The sequence below is a fragment of the Podarcis vaucheri genome (assembly GCF_965113315.1).
Source record: "Podarcis vaucheri genome assembly, chromosome: 12".
NCBI classification, from domain to species: Eukaryota; Metazoa; Chordata; class Lepidosauria; order Squamata; family Lacertidae; genus Podarcis; species Podarcis vaucheri.
The window spans coordinates 23,004,895-23,017,895 of NC_138750.1; the positions used below are offsets into that span (position 1 = coordinate 23,004,895).

The 13,001-nt window shown below is 42.4% G+C and overlaps 1 protein-coding gene across 2 annotated transcripts in view; it reads right to left on the reverse strand.

Annotated features, from left to right (window-relative positions):
- NR1D2 (nuclear receptor subfamily 1 group D member 2) overlaps positions 1 to 13,001 on the reverse strand; it is a 25,385-nt gene continuing 12,384 nt past the window's right edge. For both annotated transcript variants that reach the window (XM_082193418.1, XM_082193419.1), the window contains exons 3-8: positions 12,636 to 12,724; positions 11,598 to 11,742; positions 8,485 to 9,137; positions 7,135 to 7,320; positions 4,733 to 4,943; positions 1 to 3,294 (exon numbers count right to left, since the gene is read on the reverse strand). In XM_082193418.1, coding sequence (XP_082049544.1) covers positions 3,098 to 3,294; positions 4,733 to 4,943; positions 7,135 to 7,320; positions 8,485 to 9,137; positions 11,598 to 11,742; positions 12,636 to 12,724 — 1,481 coding nt within the window. In that variant the 3' untranslated portion in view covers positions 1 to 3,097. The remainder of the gene's footprint in view (positions 3,295 to 4,732; positions 4,944 to 7,134; positions 7,321 to 8,484; positions 9,138 to 11,597; positions 11,743 to 12,635; positions 12,725 to 13,001) is intronic.

The window sequence follows — 13,001 nt, forward strand, 5'->3', positions numbered from 1 at the left end:
TCTGCTTTGCCAACATAATGCCCATATTTAATCTTTTTAAACATGAAAAACCAGAGTAAAAAAATTCATTTAGTTTCATACAGTACGTTTTCATAGTCTCTTAGCAACATCCCATCTACAGTACTCAAAAGTCTGATGCGAAATATTTCTCAGTATTTAACAAGTGTATAACCAGCAACACAGTAAAGCAGAGTTTCTTTAGATGTAACAAGATCTAACTTGTTTAGCAAATGGCTTCCTTGCTCACTAAGGCCAGATCCTTTTTTACACAGACATTACCCAGTTATCTGAAGTTTGATGCTAGTATGAGAAAATGCTGTTGTGTGGCTCATCTTAACACCACACCAGCGTGAGGAGAAGCATTCCAGTGACTCTTAGTGCTGCCAGCATAACACAAGTGCTAGGCCCCAGAGTAGTTTTCACTAACCCGGTGCCCCTCCAATTGTTCTGGACTACAACTCCCATCAGCATATGCTGTCTGCAGCTTATGGGAGTTGTTGTCCAAAACATCTAGTGGTAGGTTGACAACAGCTGCCTTGGAGACTGCAACACAGGGGTATGTTATAAATAAAGTTGTACAGTCGTACCTCAGCAGCTGAACAGAATCCGTTCCGCAAGTCCATTCGACTTCCAAAGCGCGGCTTCTAATTGGCTGCAGGAAGCTCCGGCAGCCAATCGGAAGCCGTGCAAGCCACACCGGACGTTCAAGTTCCAAAAGGAAGTTTGAAAACTGGAACACTCACTTCTGGTTTTCGATCGTTCGGGAGCCAAAACATTCAACTCCCAAGGCGTTCGGGAGCCGAGGTACGACTGTACTTGAATCGTGAATTTGTAAATAAACAACAACCCAGAACAACGTAAATCAGGTTCTGTAATGTACAGGAACATGTTGTTTAAAATGAAATTGCATGCATTTATTTCACCACATAATTATCTAATTAGATACACAAATATGGAAACTTTTAAAATAAGCAATACTTTACATTGTGCTGGTTATACTTTTCTAAAGACTTAAAAATAAAATGAAGAGACATTGTATAAGTAGGGAGGAAGCTTCTGTAGGAAGCCTAAAAATCAGGGCAACGTTGTTCTTTGATTTTTAAGCAGTGGATGCTAAATGGCTTACCTGTCCTTGATTAATAAAAAATATAGTTACTGAAATACCTGTATTATACCAAGTCAACAATTCATGTTTTGAAAGCATAAGCTGTCTCAAGACATCACCAAGTGGTTGTGCAACTGAAATTGGAAGAATGGGTTGTTTCCTAGTGGTTTGAGTTCTGTGTGCAGAAGACAATTAGATGCACATATTCCCTCTGAACTAGATTGAATTTTTTGAAACAACCTCTTAAAATAAAAAGCAGTAATACAAAATGCTCCAAAGTTTTATGCTGTGACAGGGCATCAAATCTATCTCCACCATTTAACAGCAGAAAATACTAAACATCTATTGAACCCATGAAGCTGCAATTCTTCACCTAAGCACAATGGGAGATGCAAGTTTGTACCTTCAAGCAATACAGTCATGTGAAATATTGAGGTTGTAAACTGGAGATTCAATGCTTTCCTTAAGGAGGAAGTAGAAAGAATTTTCCTTCCATACTGTGGTAACAATAAGGCTAGTCATAACGTTCTGGCTTATTTTAAGTGCCATTGTTTGTTTTTACTTCTTGATATTATAGGAAAATATTATTTTGAGATAGTATCTAGATGCAAAGGAAATCCTTGCGCCTGGGGATTTCTCATTGACATTTTTAAAAAGAACATCAAAATTATAGCAAAATAGACCTGGTGTCAGACAGACTATCTAACAGACCTTTGTTATGTACACCAAAAAAGGTTTAAGAAAACCTTTACAACTCTAACCTTAATAGAACACACTTGGGCAACAAACATACCTCGTGAGCCACTGACTGTGTCTGTTTTTTGTTTCCCATTCCCATTCAAGCAGCATACAGGTGTATAAAGTGTACAGATTCAAAGGACACACAAACATATGCAATGAAGGTGTTTGATCAATCGTTTCCTTGAAATTTATCATGATTCTCTAAAACTACAGAGATTACAAGCTTCATCTGAAAAATTTCCTTCCAGATAAGAGTAGTGCGTCCAGCAACTTTAAGTGTCTATTAGCACATAAGAATCATAGAAGCAATAGATTAAAAAAAAGTCAGCCCAATCCAGTACCTTTAACTGATTTGACAGATCTGCCATTTCACTTTTGATTCTGTAAGACTTCTCGAAGCAGCGAACTCGGGACACCGCAGTTAACCTGAAAATCTCTATAAACATGATGAACTCTCGAGACATTTGGTTCGGCACCTAAAGCATCGCTTCCGTTGTTCCCATGGGTCAACCACCTTTCGTTTGGTTAACTTCTTCACAGTTGAAAAATATTGTGAAGAAATTATATGCATGTTGTTTCAATTAGAACTATTTACATACATACACTTAAATATATACATACACAAACAATGTATTTCTTAAAAGTCGTAACACGCCCAACATCTCTTCATACTATACATACATACAGCACATGTGCGCTTGTGCTTGGAGCTATCTAATCAGTTTACAATGAGACTTCCCCATGGAGCTCCTGAGCTTCCGAAAAGCAAAACAAATTTTCTGAGCTTCCTACTGAACCAAGATGAGATGCTCAAAGGGGGGGATAAACAAATTAAATCCATCTTCAGTTACTGTAGTGTCATTTACCCAAAATTCTGTTTTCTGCATATAGCCGCCATTGTGCATTCTTGTTTATAGCAGAGCCAGTTAATTGGTCTTTACTGTAAGGGTGCAGTAATTAACAATCAATATCCGTAAGATTGAATGTAACCTCTTCACTTTTAGTGCAAATGGGGCTGTTTTTGGATAATCATGAAGAAATCTATGGCCATGTTGTCACTGAGGGAAAAAATGGTCAACCCGAAACATTGTTATTGCATGGCAACAGAACATCTATCACACAGACAGCAAGTTCTTCTTCTCCACAAAAGGTACATACATACAAACAAACATAAATAAACATTTTATAGCATGAAATAACCACAGTTAATTGACAGGAAGCAAGTCCATTCTATAAACAAGAGGTAAAAGCCTATGGGTGAACTTTAAAGGCCAGGAGTTCCTCAGAGTGCATGTTGTTTAAGGAACGCAAGTCAGGCAACTTCAAGAGTAGTTTTGTAAATATAGAGGCTTCGTTCGGATGGTTTTTTGTGATTAAGGTCCTAAGCACGCGAATTAGTGTTTCTTGCAATGCTTCCACCGAGTTGACATTTTCTATTCCCGATCGTTCTAAACAACAGAAGAGAACGGAACGGAGACGGTTATTTGGTGTGCCAATTTAACACTGGTTAGTATGAAATTCAACTCTATGTTCAGCTATTCATTAAAGCATTTGTGTTAGTTAGTGGGAATTCAGGGTTGACTAATGCAAGAGTTAATACAAACAGAGGCATAAACCTACATACTGAAGCTTTTAGTTAGGTGCCTGTTTTGCAAAGCACTTCTCAACATCCTCACATAACAAAAAAATCCTACCCTAAGTCAAAAGGGTTGTATTCAAGGTTAGCCAAACTCACCGAGTAGACCCACTGGAATTAGTGAACGTGACTAACTTATGTTCGTTTATTTTAGTGGGTTTACTCAAAGGTACCCCTGGAATGCAGAGCAGTGTCCCCTTATTTTGTGATGCTATGAACAATGCAGAACTCCTCTTCTTTTGTAGCAAGAGGAATTTTATGGAAAGGGAACAGGAATGAGGACCTGTTCTGCTCTACTCGCCAAGTACACGGGGCCACTTTATCTTCTGCTGTACAGCTCTGCAGCAACTAAGGGTCCACCCACACTTACCCTGTAATTTTTAGGCATTCGATTTTTAGGTTTCTACTTTTGCCCCCAGGAAACCGCGTTGTTTACTGATGAATCAGAACAAACACCAATGGGTTTTCTGCATATTAATGCTTCTTCCACTTCAGCAGTAAACAGTGGGTATTTTTCCCCCCAGGGAAAGTGGCAGGACAAAGGAAAAACCTCTTGGACAGTGCCTACAAAGTGTGGACAAGCCTTTTGTCTGAAATATGATGGTCTCTGGTGGGGCACCCTGGGGGTCTAGGATAGTGTGGGTCTCCTGCTTCATGGAGAGAGGAAGATCCATAGGTTGAGAAAGGCCCATGTATGAAAGCATTCTCCTGCTTGGACTACTGCAAGGTGCTCTACGTGGGGCTACCATTGAAGGTGACCCGGAAACTACAACTAATCCAGAATGCAGCAGCTAGACTGGTGGCTGGGAGCAGCTGCCGAGACTACATAACACTGGTCCTGAAAGACCTACATTAGTTCTCAGTACGTTTCTGAGCACAATGCAAAGTGTTGGTGCTGACCTTTAAAGCCCTAAACGGCCTCGGCCCAGTATACCTGAAGGAGCGTCTCCACCCCATCGTTCAACTCGGACACTCAGGACCAGCTCTGAGGGCCTCCTGGAGGTTCCCTCACTGAGAGATGTGAGTTACACACATTTGCTGTTGTTGAAATTCTTCCACCCCACATCAGTGATGGAAGGATATAATTCTCAGGTGCTCTGAAGAAACCCCCACTTATTTATAAAAATAAACAATACTCCCCAACCCATTAGCTAGATTTCTTTTATTCTGAAAAGACGACAAAGGTGCAGATTTTAAATCTGGAGATATACAAGAATATTTTATTACATGGTATGGATTAACTTTCTTACCAGCAGACACAAGGACCACAGCTGTAAACAAGCTCATTTCTTCATCACTAAGGTTCAGGGCATTTAGTTTCTCACTAAACTCAAACATGGAGTTGAGCAGATCACCAGCTCCCATTGAACGCAGATCGTCCACACTGTATTTCTTTCCACTAAGAAACGTGACAGTGCAATCCTTTGCATCAAATAAGGATGCAAACCGTACCATTAAAACCTACCCAAAAGAAAAAAGAGCCATTAAAAAAAGATTAGACCAATCTGCAGGAAATTAGGGATAAAAGAAGTCAGTGTGTAACACTATACATTGATAACGTTGCTTGTCTGACAGCTGGTGAACAGGTACAATTGCTTTTTTAAACAGAAGGAATGTTGTTTCTGTACATGAAAACAGGTTTCCCCACAAAATGACCAGCACAGAAGCTTCCTCCATCACCAACATACCTCCACCTGTGTAATACTGTCTCTGGACCACAGCCTACTTTTATATTACTCATTTGTTTATAAATCACCCTCCATGATTTTCTAAAGTAAATACGGACACTATACAGGCTAAAATATTCTCACAATAAATGTCTGGACGAGATGAGTTAGCTTATACAAACTGATTTCAAGCAAAAAATAAAATAAAATTAAGATTTTAAAAGGTAATGCAGAAAGGAGTACAGTGGAACCTCGTTTTTGAGCATCTTGGAAGCTGAACGTTTCGGTTTTCGAACGCCGAAAACCCGAAAGTAATTGCTTCCGTTTTCAAACACGCCTAGGAAGTCGAATGGCTTCCGAGCCATGTTTCTCAATTTTCTCAGTTGAGTTTTCCAACCGCCCATTGCGCTTCGGTTGTCGAATGTTTCGGAAGTTCAATGGTCTTCTGGAACAGATTAGTTTGACAACTGAGGTTGCACTGTATTTTGGCTTAAAAAAACAGAAACAAGAAACATTTCCCTGCATGTCCTGCTCCCACATTTGCAGTCTGCTCTTGCTCTAGAAAAACAGGGGGTTCACCGTACTTAGCTAATTGGGAATTATTGGCCTAGATCATTTACCAGAACGGGTTTTAGTCAAAAACTAAAGCTTATATCATTACATGCATGCTCTGGAGAGAGAACATGCTAAGTGTGGTTGAGAATAAACTCACACGCAATGTCCCTTGAGGGGGTCAGGGTAGTGGTGTCACAATATTAATAATAATAGTAATTTATTATTTATTCCCCAGCCATCACAAATTACCTTTTGAAAATATTTCAATAATAATAGTAAGTTATTTATTTCTACCCCACCCATCTGGCTGAGTTTCCCCAGCCACTCTGGGCAGCTCACAACAGAACATTAACAACAGAATAAAACTTCAAACATTAAAAACTTCCCTAAACAGGGCTGCCTTCAGATGTCTTCTAAAAGTCAGATGGTTGTTTATTTCCTTGATATCTGACAGCAGGGCGTTCCACAGGGCGGGCGCCACTACCAAGAAGGCCCTCTGCCTGGTTCCCTGTCACCTCACTTCTCGCAGGGAGAGAACTGTCAGAAGGCCCTCAGAGCTGGACCTCAGTGTCTGGGCTGAACAATGGAGATGGAGACGTTCCTTCAGGTATACCGGGCCAAGGCCATTTAGGGCTTTAAAGGTCAGCACCAACACTTTGAATTGTGCTGGGAAAAGTACTGGGAGCTAATGTATGTTTTTCAGGACTGGTGTTATGTGGTCTCTGAGGCCACTCCCAGTCACCAGTCTAGCTGCCACATTCTGGATTAGTTATAGTTTCCAAGTCACCTTCAAAGGTAGAGTGCATTGCAGTAGTCCAAGCGGGAGATAACCAGAGCATGCACCACTTTGGCGAGACAGTCTGCGGGCAGGTAGGGTCTCAGCCTGCGTACCAGATGGAGCTGGTAAACAGCTGCCCTGGCCACAGAATTGACCTGCGCCTCCATGGACAGCTGTGAGTCCACAGTGACTCCCAGGCTGCATGCCTGGTCCTTCAGGGCCACAATTACCCCATTCAGGAACAGGGAGTCCCCCACACCCACCCGTCCCCTGTCCCCCCAAAACAGTACTTCTGTCTTGTCAGGATTCAACCTCATCTGTTATGTGATTCAAAACAGTCCCACATCTAAGGCTATGTCACACTGACATTCTGTAAGGGTAAGAGGGTAAGAGAACTGAACTCATATTCCTGAGGGGAAGAACAAGCCAAAGTAGCAGTAGTTTTGTGCAAAGATAACCTCTGCCAAACATTTCGGACGACTGCTGCAGACAACTACCAAAGTCATCAAAATAGCAGCGCTAACTTTTGATCCATTTTAAACCGACAAGGCTGCAGGGGGGAAGAAAAGGTCAAAACAAAATGAATCTATTATATATATATAGCACGCCACAGCAAAACATCTGCAATACATTCAATTAAGATAATATTCACCTCAAAGGTTCCAGCCTTCAGAAGGTTTACTTGGTCGTGCTGCGAAAGGTCTCGGAAGCCTGGGACACGTTTGGCAAACTCCACCACTTCCTTCACAGCAGGAGTAAAGCTCATGGAAAATTCTTCCCAGACTTCATGACCAGACTTATTTGGGTCCACAAAAGGAGTCTTGTTCATTGGGCAAACCTAGATATTTATACACACAGTCTCAATATTCTTTTCCAAGCAAACTGGCCAAGATATTTCATAGCTTCAAAAATCTTCATAAGTTATTACAATAATAGGAACATCAAAAAAATATAGTTGGAGACTACATACTAAATGTGTGAGGCCTGGATTAAAATTAAATATGATCCACAGTACAGTTTAATGAAAAAATATTATTATGAAAGATTCACTTCCAAGACGCAGCAATTCTTATAATCAGAGCTTAAATTGATCGGCTACATCTTCCTGAAATCTGCGTGTGTATTTGATCTCTCTTCTGCTTTCCAATGCATATTAAAAACATGGCATACAAAGCATGAGAGAAAGAGAGAAGCTTAAAAGTTGCATTTAATTCTCAAGTAAAAATACTGTGAGCCTGATCACCAAGTTTTCGGTGAAATACGGCAGCTGGTTAAGTTTCACTGACACTAATTTTCCTAGCAATTCGCAATTCATTAGATGACAGTTAAGTCTTATTACCCAACTGACTGAATTCTATAAAGGCTGCTTTACACATGCTAAACAGGTTTTAGATTTACAACAATATGCCTGGCCAAGGCTTGTGTTTGAGCACTTCTCCCTCTTCTGGAGCCATTGCGGGGAGTAGTTCACTTCTGCTTCCATTTTTGATTAACCAGAGTTTGCCGAGTTGTGACAAACCGTGGTTAATTTTAACTCCTGTTAGCTGAAGCAAGGCAACCTCATGCCATAGTTTATGCAGATGGCTACATTTCGAGTTTGGATAACACAGCAAACTGGGATTGGTTAAAAAATGGGAAGCAGAAGATTCCCAAGATTAGAAACAAACCATATTTGGGGTTTCATAAAATATACCTCAGTTAAACACAATAATGGCAAACATTTCCCACTATCAGTCATTTTCCCAACCATACTTTTTTCCAATTGGAAAGAGGTTCTTTTAGTGATGGGCCAATTGATTTTGGCAACCCCTGCCCAAAAAAACCCCCACCTCAGTAATCTCCCTCTCGTATTTTTTGTTGTTGTCATTACCCTGAGGATATTATTTCACTAAACAAGGTAGTCCCAGGAGAAGCCACTCCCAGCCCATGTGACTAGTCTGAACCTACGCCAAGTAACAATCCCTCAGAGAACTGTGTAAGAGAAATTAAGAATTAGTTGTACCAGGTGCATCCTTTCTCCGGGGTTGCAGGGGTAAGCATTCATAGACACATGCTGAGGAAAGCCACTTTCAGGCCTACCATTGCAACTTTTTGAGGTGGCGCCATTAGCAATGTTCACCGAATGGCTGTTTGTAAAGCAAAGGTTACTATGCCCATTTGGATAATGCATGTTGTTTCGCCCTTTGTGTTGTCCAATGAAATGTTGTTCATTCCCACCATGACGGGAGCAGCTTATGCCACTATTATTGGTTTCGCTACCACCACTGTATTTTAGGTTTCTCTCCATATTCTGGGGCTGCCCAGGAGTGGGAGGGTTTTCGGGTTGCTCCTGGTTGTACATAAAGGTATCTTTGTGGGCTCTGGTCACCATGCCAATCACTTCTTCCTTAGCAATGTCAGAGGGGGGAGGGGGAGGAGGGGGGAGGAGGAGAGCAGGAGAAGGAGGAGAGCGGCCGCCGGCGTTTTTCTGCTCTTCTTGCCGTTGGGCGCTCAGCTCTTCTTGAGGCAGCAGAAGCAAAGGTTCCTGGCTCTCTTTCGAGGCTTCGCTGGACAAATGATCGCTGAACTGGGTGTTCATCATGGTTTTCATGGCACTTTGCATCTCAATCAACATCCTCTGCTTCTCACGTTTAGGAATCCGGCCAAATCGAACGGCTTCGGAAAAGGAACAAAACCAAAACAAGACTCTTTAGCTACACGCGGGCTGACAAATTCTAGCGGAAATGCTGTACAAGCAAACAAAACTCTCCTGCTTCAAAAACTAATCAAAACACAGAGAATCACATGCCACTCGGTGCTTTTTTTACTGGAGTACGCAGTACAGGCCCCTCTTTTTTGTTGTTAAAAAGTGTGGCACTTACTGTAACAACTTCACAGTAAGTATCGGCACCTATGTTTGCAGGGGGGAAAGCACTGGTGCCACTGATTAAACCAATGAGTGTATTTTTGACGGTAGTTCTCCAAACAAGGACTAGGGGACTATGATACTTGTTCTCTGAGCCCAAAGCAGCTTCAGATGTGTGCGGTTTCTCAAAAAGGAGCTTCGATTACAAGGCCACAGCAAACTGCTTTTGAAAAGGGAGAGAACTTTTACATGATTACATGAAAAAGGAGGGAACTTTTACATGATTTGCTGGTTGAATTGACCCATATGTAACCCACCTTCCAGCCACATGAGGAAAGGCAGGTTATAAATGCATATAAAGTGGTACCTCAGGTTACATACGCTTCAGGTTACAGACTCCACTAACCCAGAAATAGTACCTTGGGTTAAGAACTTTGCTTCAGGATGAGAACAGAAATCGTGCTCCGGTGGCGCGGCAGCAGCGGGAGGCCCCATTAGCTAAAGTAGTACCTCAGATTAAGAACAGTTTCAGGTTAAGAACGGACTTCCAGAACGAATTAAGTACTTAACCTGAGGTACCACTGTAGTAGTAATAATAATAATAAATACGGTAATTTATACACCGCCCATCTGGCTGGGTTTTCCCAGTGAAGTGTGCTTGAGCGTTGTCTTTGCATAAAGTTGCAGGAGGGCCAGAATTCAACTCTCGATGGCTGTGTCTCGAAGACCTTAATATATTTTTGATTCGACTTTGGGGGTTGGGGGTGGGGAGACACACCTTTTGCATTTAGTACCTTTAATATGAGTCTTGAGTAAGTGCATACTTGTTTGGCCATAAGCCACAACAGTATGAAGGTACTTAACCCGAGGTACCACGGTAAATAAAGTCGTAAAAGGATCATCTGTCTGAGCGGAGGCATTCCCTGGGCTTGAAGCTGCCTAAGGAACTTTACCAGAGAAAGCAGCCCATATTGGCTGCCCCGGTTAGCAATGTGTTTTCGCAACTTGCAGTGGTAAGAGATTGCTTTGACTTCCTTTCCCACAAACACAAGCAATAACACGATGCAGGAAGCAGTTTTCATGCCGCAAGTGGAAGAAGTAACAGCCGTCACTTGTGTAGCTAAGAACAAGCTACGTCGTCGTTTTAAAAAGGCATGGCCGCTTACAGTTTAGCAGCTCATGTAAAGTATAAAAACATGTTGGCTTGAGGGAGAAGAAAGCCAGCCCCTTATGCCGGTCTGCCAATATGGGGAAAAGATGGTGTCAAGCAAAATCAGATTCTGGTTGGGCAACCACTATTATTGCTTCCCAGCTATAGGACTGGTTTGCATGTGTTTCCTCCCAAGGCCCCTTAAACTCTCAATCCCCTTAGAAATTAATGCATATTGTTTCACCATTTCCTGTACTTTTCCGTGTAAAAGACTAGGTTATTTTCTTTTAAAATCATGCTAAAAAGTGGGGATCGTCTTATACAAGGTTAGTGCATAGGGTGGACGTTTGATTGGTTGCTGCCGAGGCTGTCAGGGGCTATTGTGCGTGTTATTGGTTGCTGCGTCAATGGGTGGTGTTGATTGGCTGACGCTCCGGTAGTTGGGTGGGTGATTGGCAGCTTCTGCCGGCGATGGGACAGACGGGAGGCGGACTTAGCGATGCGTGAGCAATCTTCGGCAATCCCCCCTACGAAAAGCTCAACGACTCTGTGCCATCTCCCCCCATTTTCTTAAATTTGAGTCCCCCAAAATTGGGGATGTCTTATACATGGGGGGGGGCGTCTTATAGACGGAAAAGTACGGTATATTGTCCATTCTCAGTGCAATGGATACAGTTTATATCACGGACAGAAAGCTCATTACCAGGCTTCACATGCACTACCTCTGTAATCCTTACCACAGTCCTGTATGCTCTGTCAGTATTTTCCCAATTTTGCCCCCCCCCCCCAAGAAGGAGTGTAATAAAAAAAATAGCAGGTTGCCATTAAGGCATCTCATAAGTTCATGGTTAAGGTGACATTTGAATCAGTTTGCATGTCACACCATTACTCAACACCAGGGTTTCCCAAACGTGGGTCTGCGGCTATTTTTTGGACTACAACTCCCATCATCCCTAGCTAGCAGGACCAGTGGTCAGGGATGATGGGAACTATAGTCCAAAAACAGCTGGTGACCCAAGTTTTTGGAAAAACCTGCTCTAGACCAACTTTTTATAATTAGGTATGAAAAGCACTACAATTCACCTTTTTGAAGCTAACTGCTCTCAATATAGAAACATACCATCTCTTGACATCCCAACCGACAAACATTTTTTGAACCGGCACTGCTGGCACCTGTTCCTATTCATTCTCATTATAGAGCAGTTATTATTCTTCAGGCACTTCTTGTATTTGATATTCTGCTGGATGCTTCTTCTGAAAAAGCCCTGAAAAGAACAAGCAACTGTTAAGTTTCAAACCACCTTTTTTTTGCAAGCAATTTTCAAGCATGCCTCATCAACAGAAACTTGCATTGTAACCTGGAATCTGGCTGTTGACAATAACATGCCAACTGATGTCCCCAACCAAGCACATTTCAGTAGTGCTTTTTTTCTGGAGGTACACATAAAGGTAAAGCTAAAGGGACCCCTGACCACTAGGTCCAGTCGTGGCCAACTCTGGGGTTGCGGCACTCATCTCGCTTTATCGGCCGAGGGAGCCGACATACAGCTTCCAGGTCATGTGGCAAGCATGACTAAGCCACTTCTGGCAAACCAGAGCAGCGCACGGAAACGCCGTTTACCTTCCCGCCAGAGCGGTACCTATTTATCTACTTGCACTTTGATGTGCCTTTGAACTGCTAGGTTGGCAGGAGCAGGGACCGAGCAACGGCAGCTCAACCTGTCGCGGGGATTCGAACCGCCGACCTTCTGATCGGCAAGTCCTAGGCTCTGTGGTTTAACCCACGGCGCCACCCGCGTCACTCGAGGTACGCATACCCCTCAACATTTTGTGTTCCAAGTTTGGCCTCATTGAGAGGCAGTATTTCAATATGAGTAGGAAAATGAGTGTACCCTTAAACATATTTTTTTAATAGAAAAAGCACTGCATTTCAATATTCCAAGTCCTGGACATTGAGATCCCCCAAAAGATGGAAGGTCACAATAACAAGACTCGCTTAGGAGATTCTGGATAGTTTTAAAGTTGTAGGGTTAGGGTTTTAGAGCTGCAACAAACATTTGCTCCACCCCACAACCACCAGGTACATCTGCACTTGTCCCTGAAATTCTGTTCGCCAACTGCTCCAATAAGATATTCACATTATAAAATTATACTTCACCTTGCACCCCTCACAGGCATGGACCCCATAGTGGAATCCTGAAGCAACATCTCCACAGACTTTACACAGCAGGACCATACCATTAAATTCTATAAATAGAAAAATAAGCATTACAACCTAATAGAAACAACACATATTTGACTTACGTTACATTCTTTTTGTTAAAGAGGCAAATTCCAGTATACCTGAAGGAGCGTCTCCACCCCCATCGTTCAGCCTGGACACTGAGGTCCAACTCTGAGGGCCTTCTGGAGGTTCCCTCACTGTGAGAAGTGAGGTTACAGGGATGCAGGCAGAGGGCCTTCTCGGTAGTGGCACCCACCCTGTGGAATGCCCTCCCATCAGATGTCAAGGAAATAAACAACT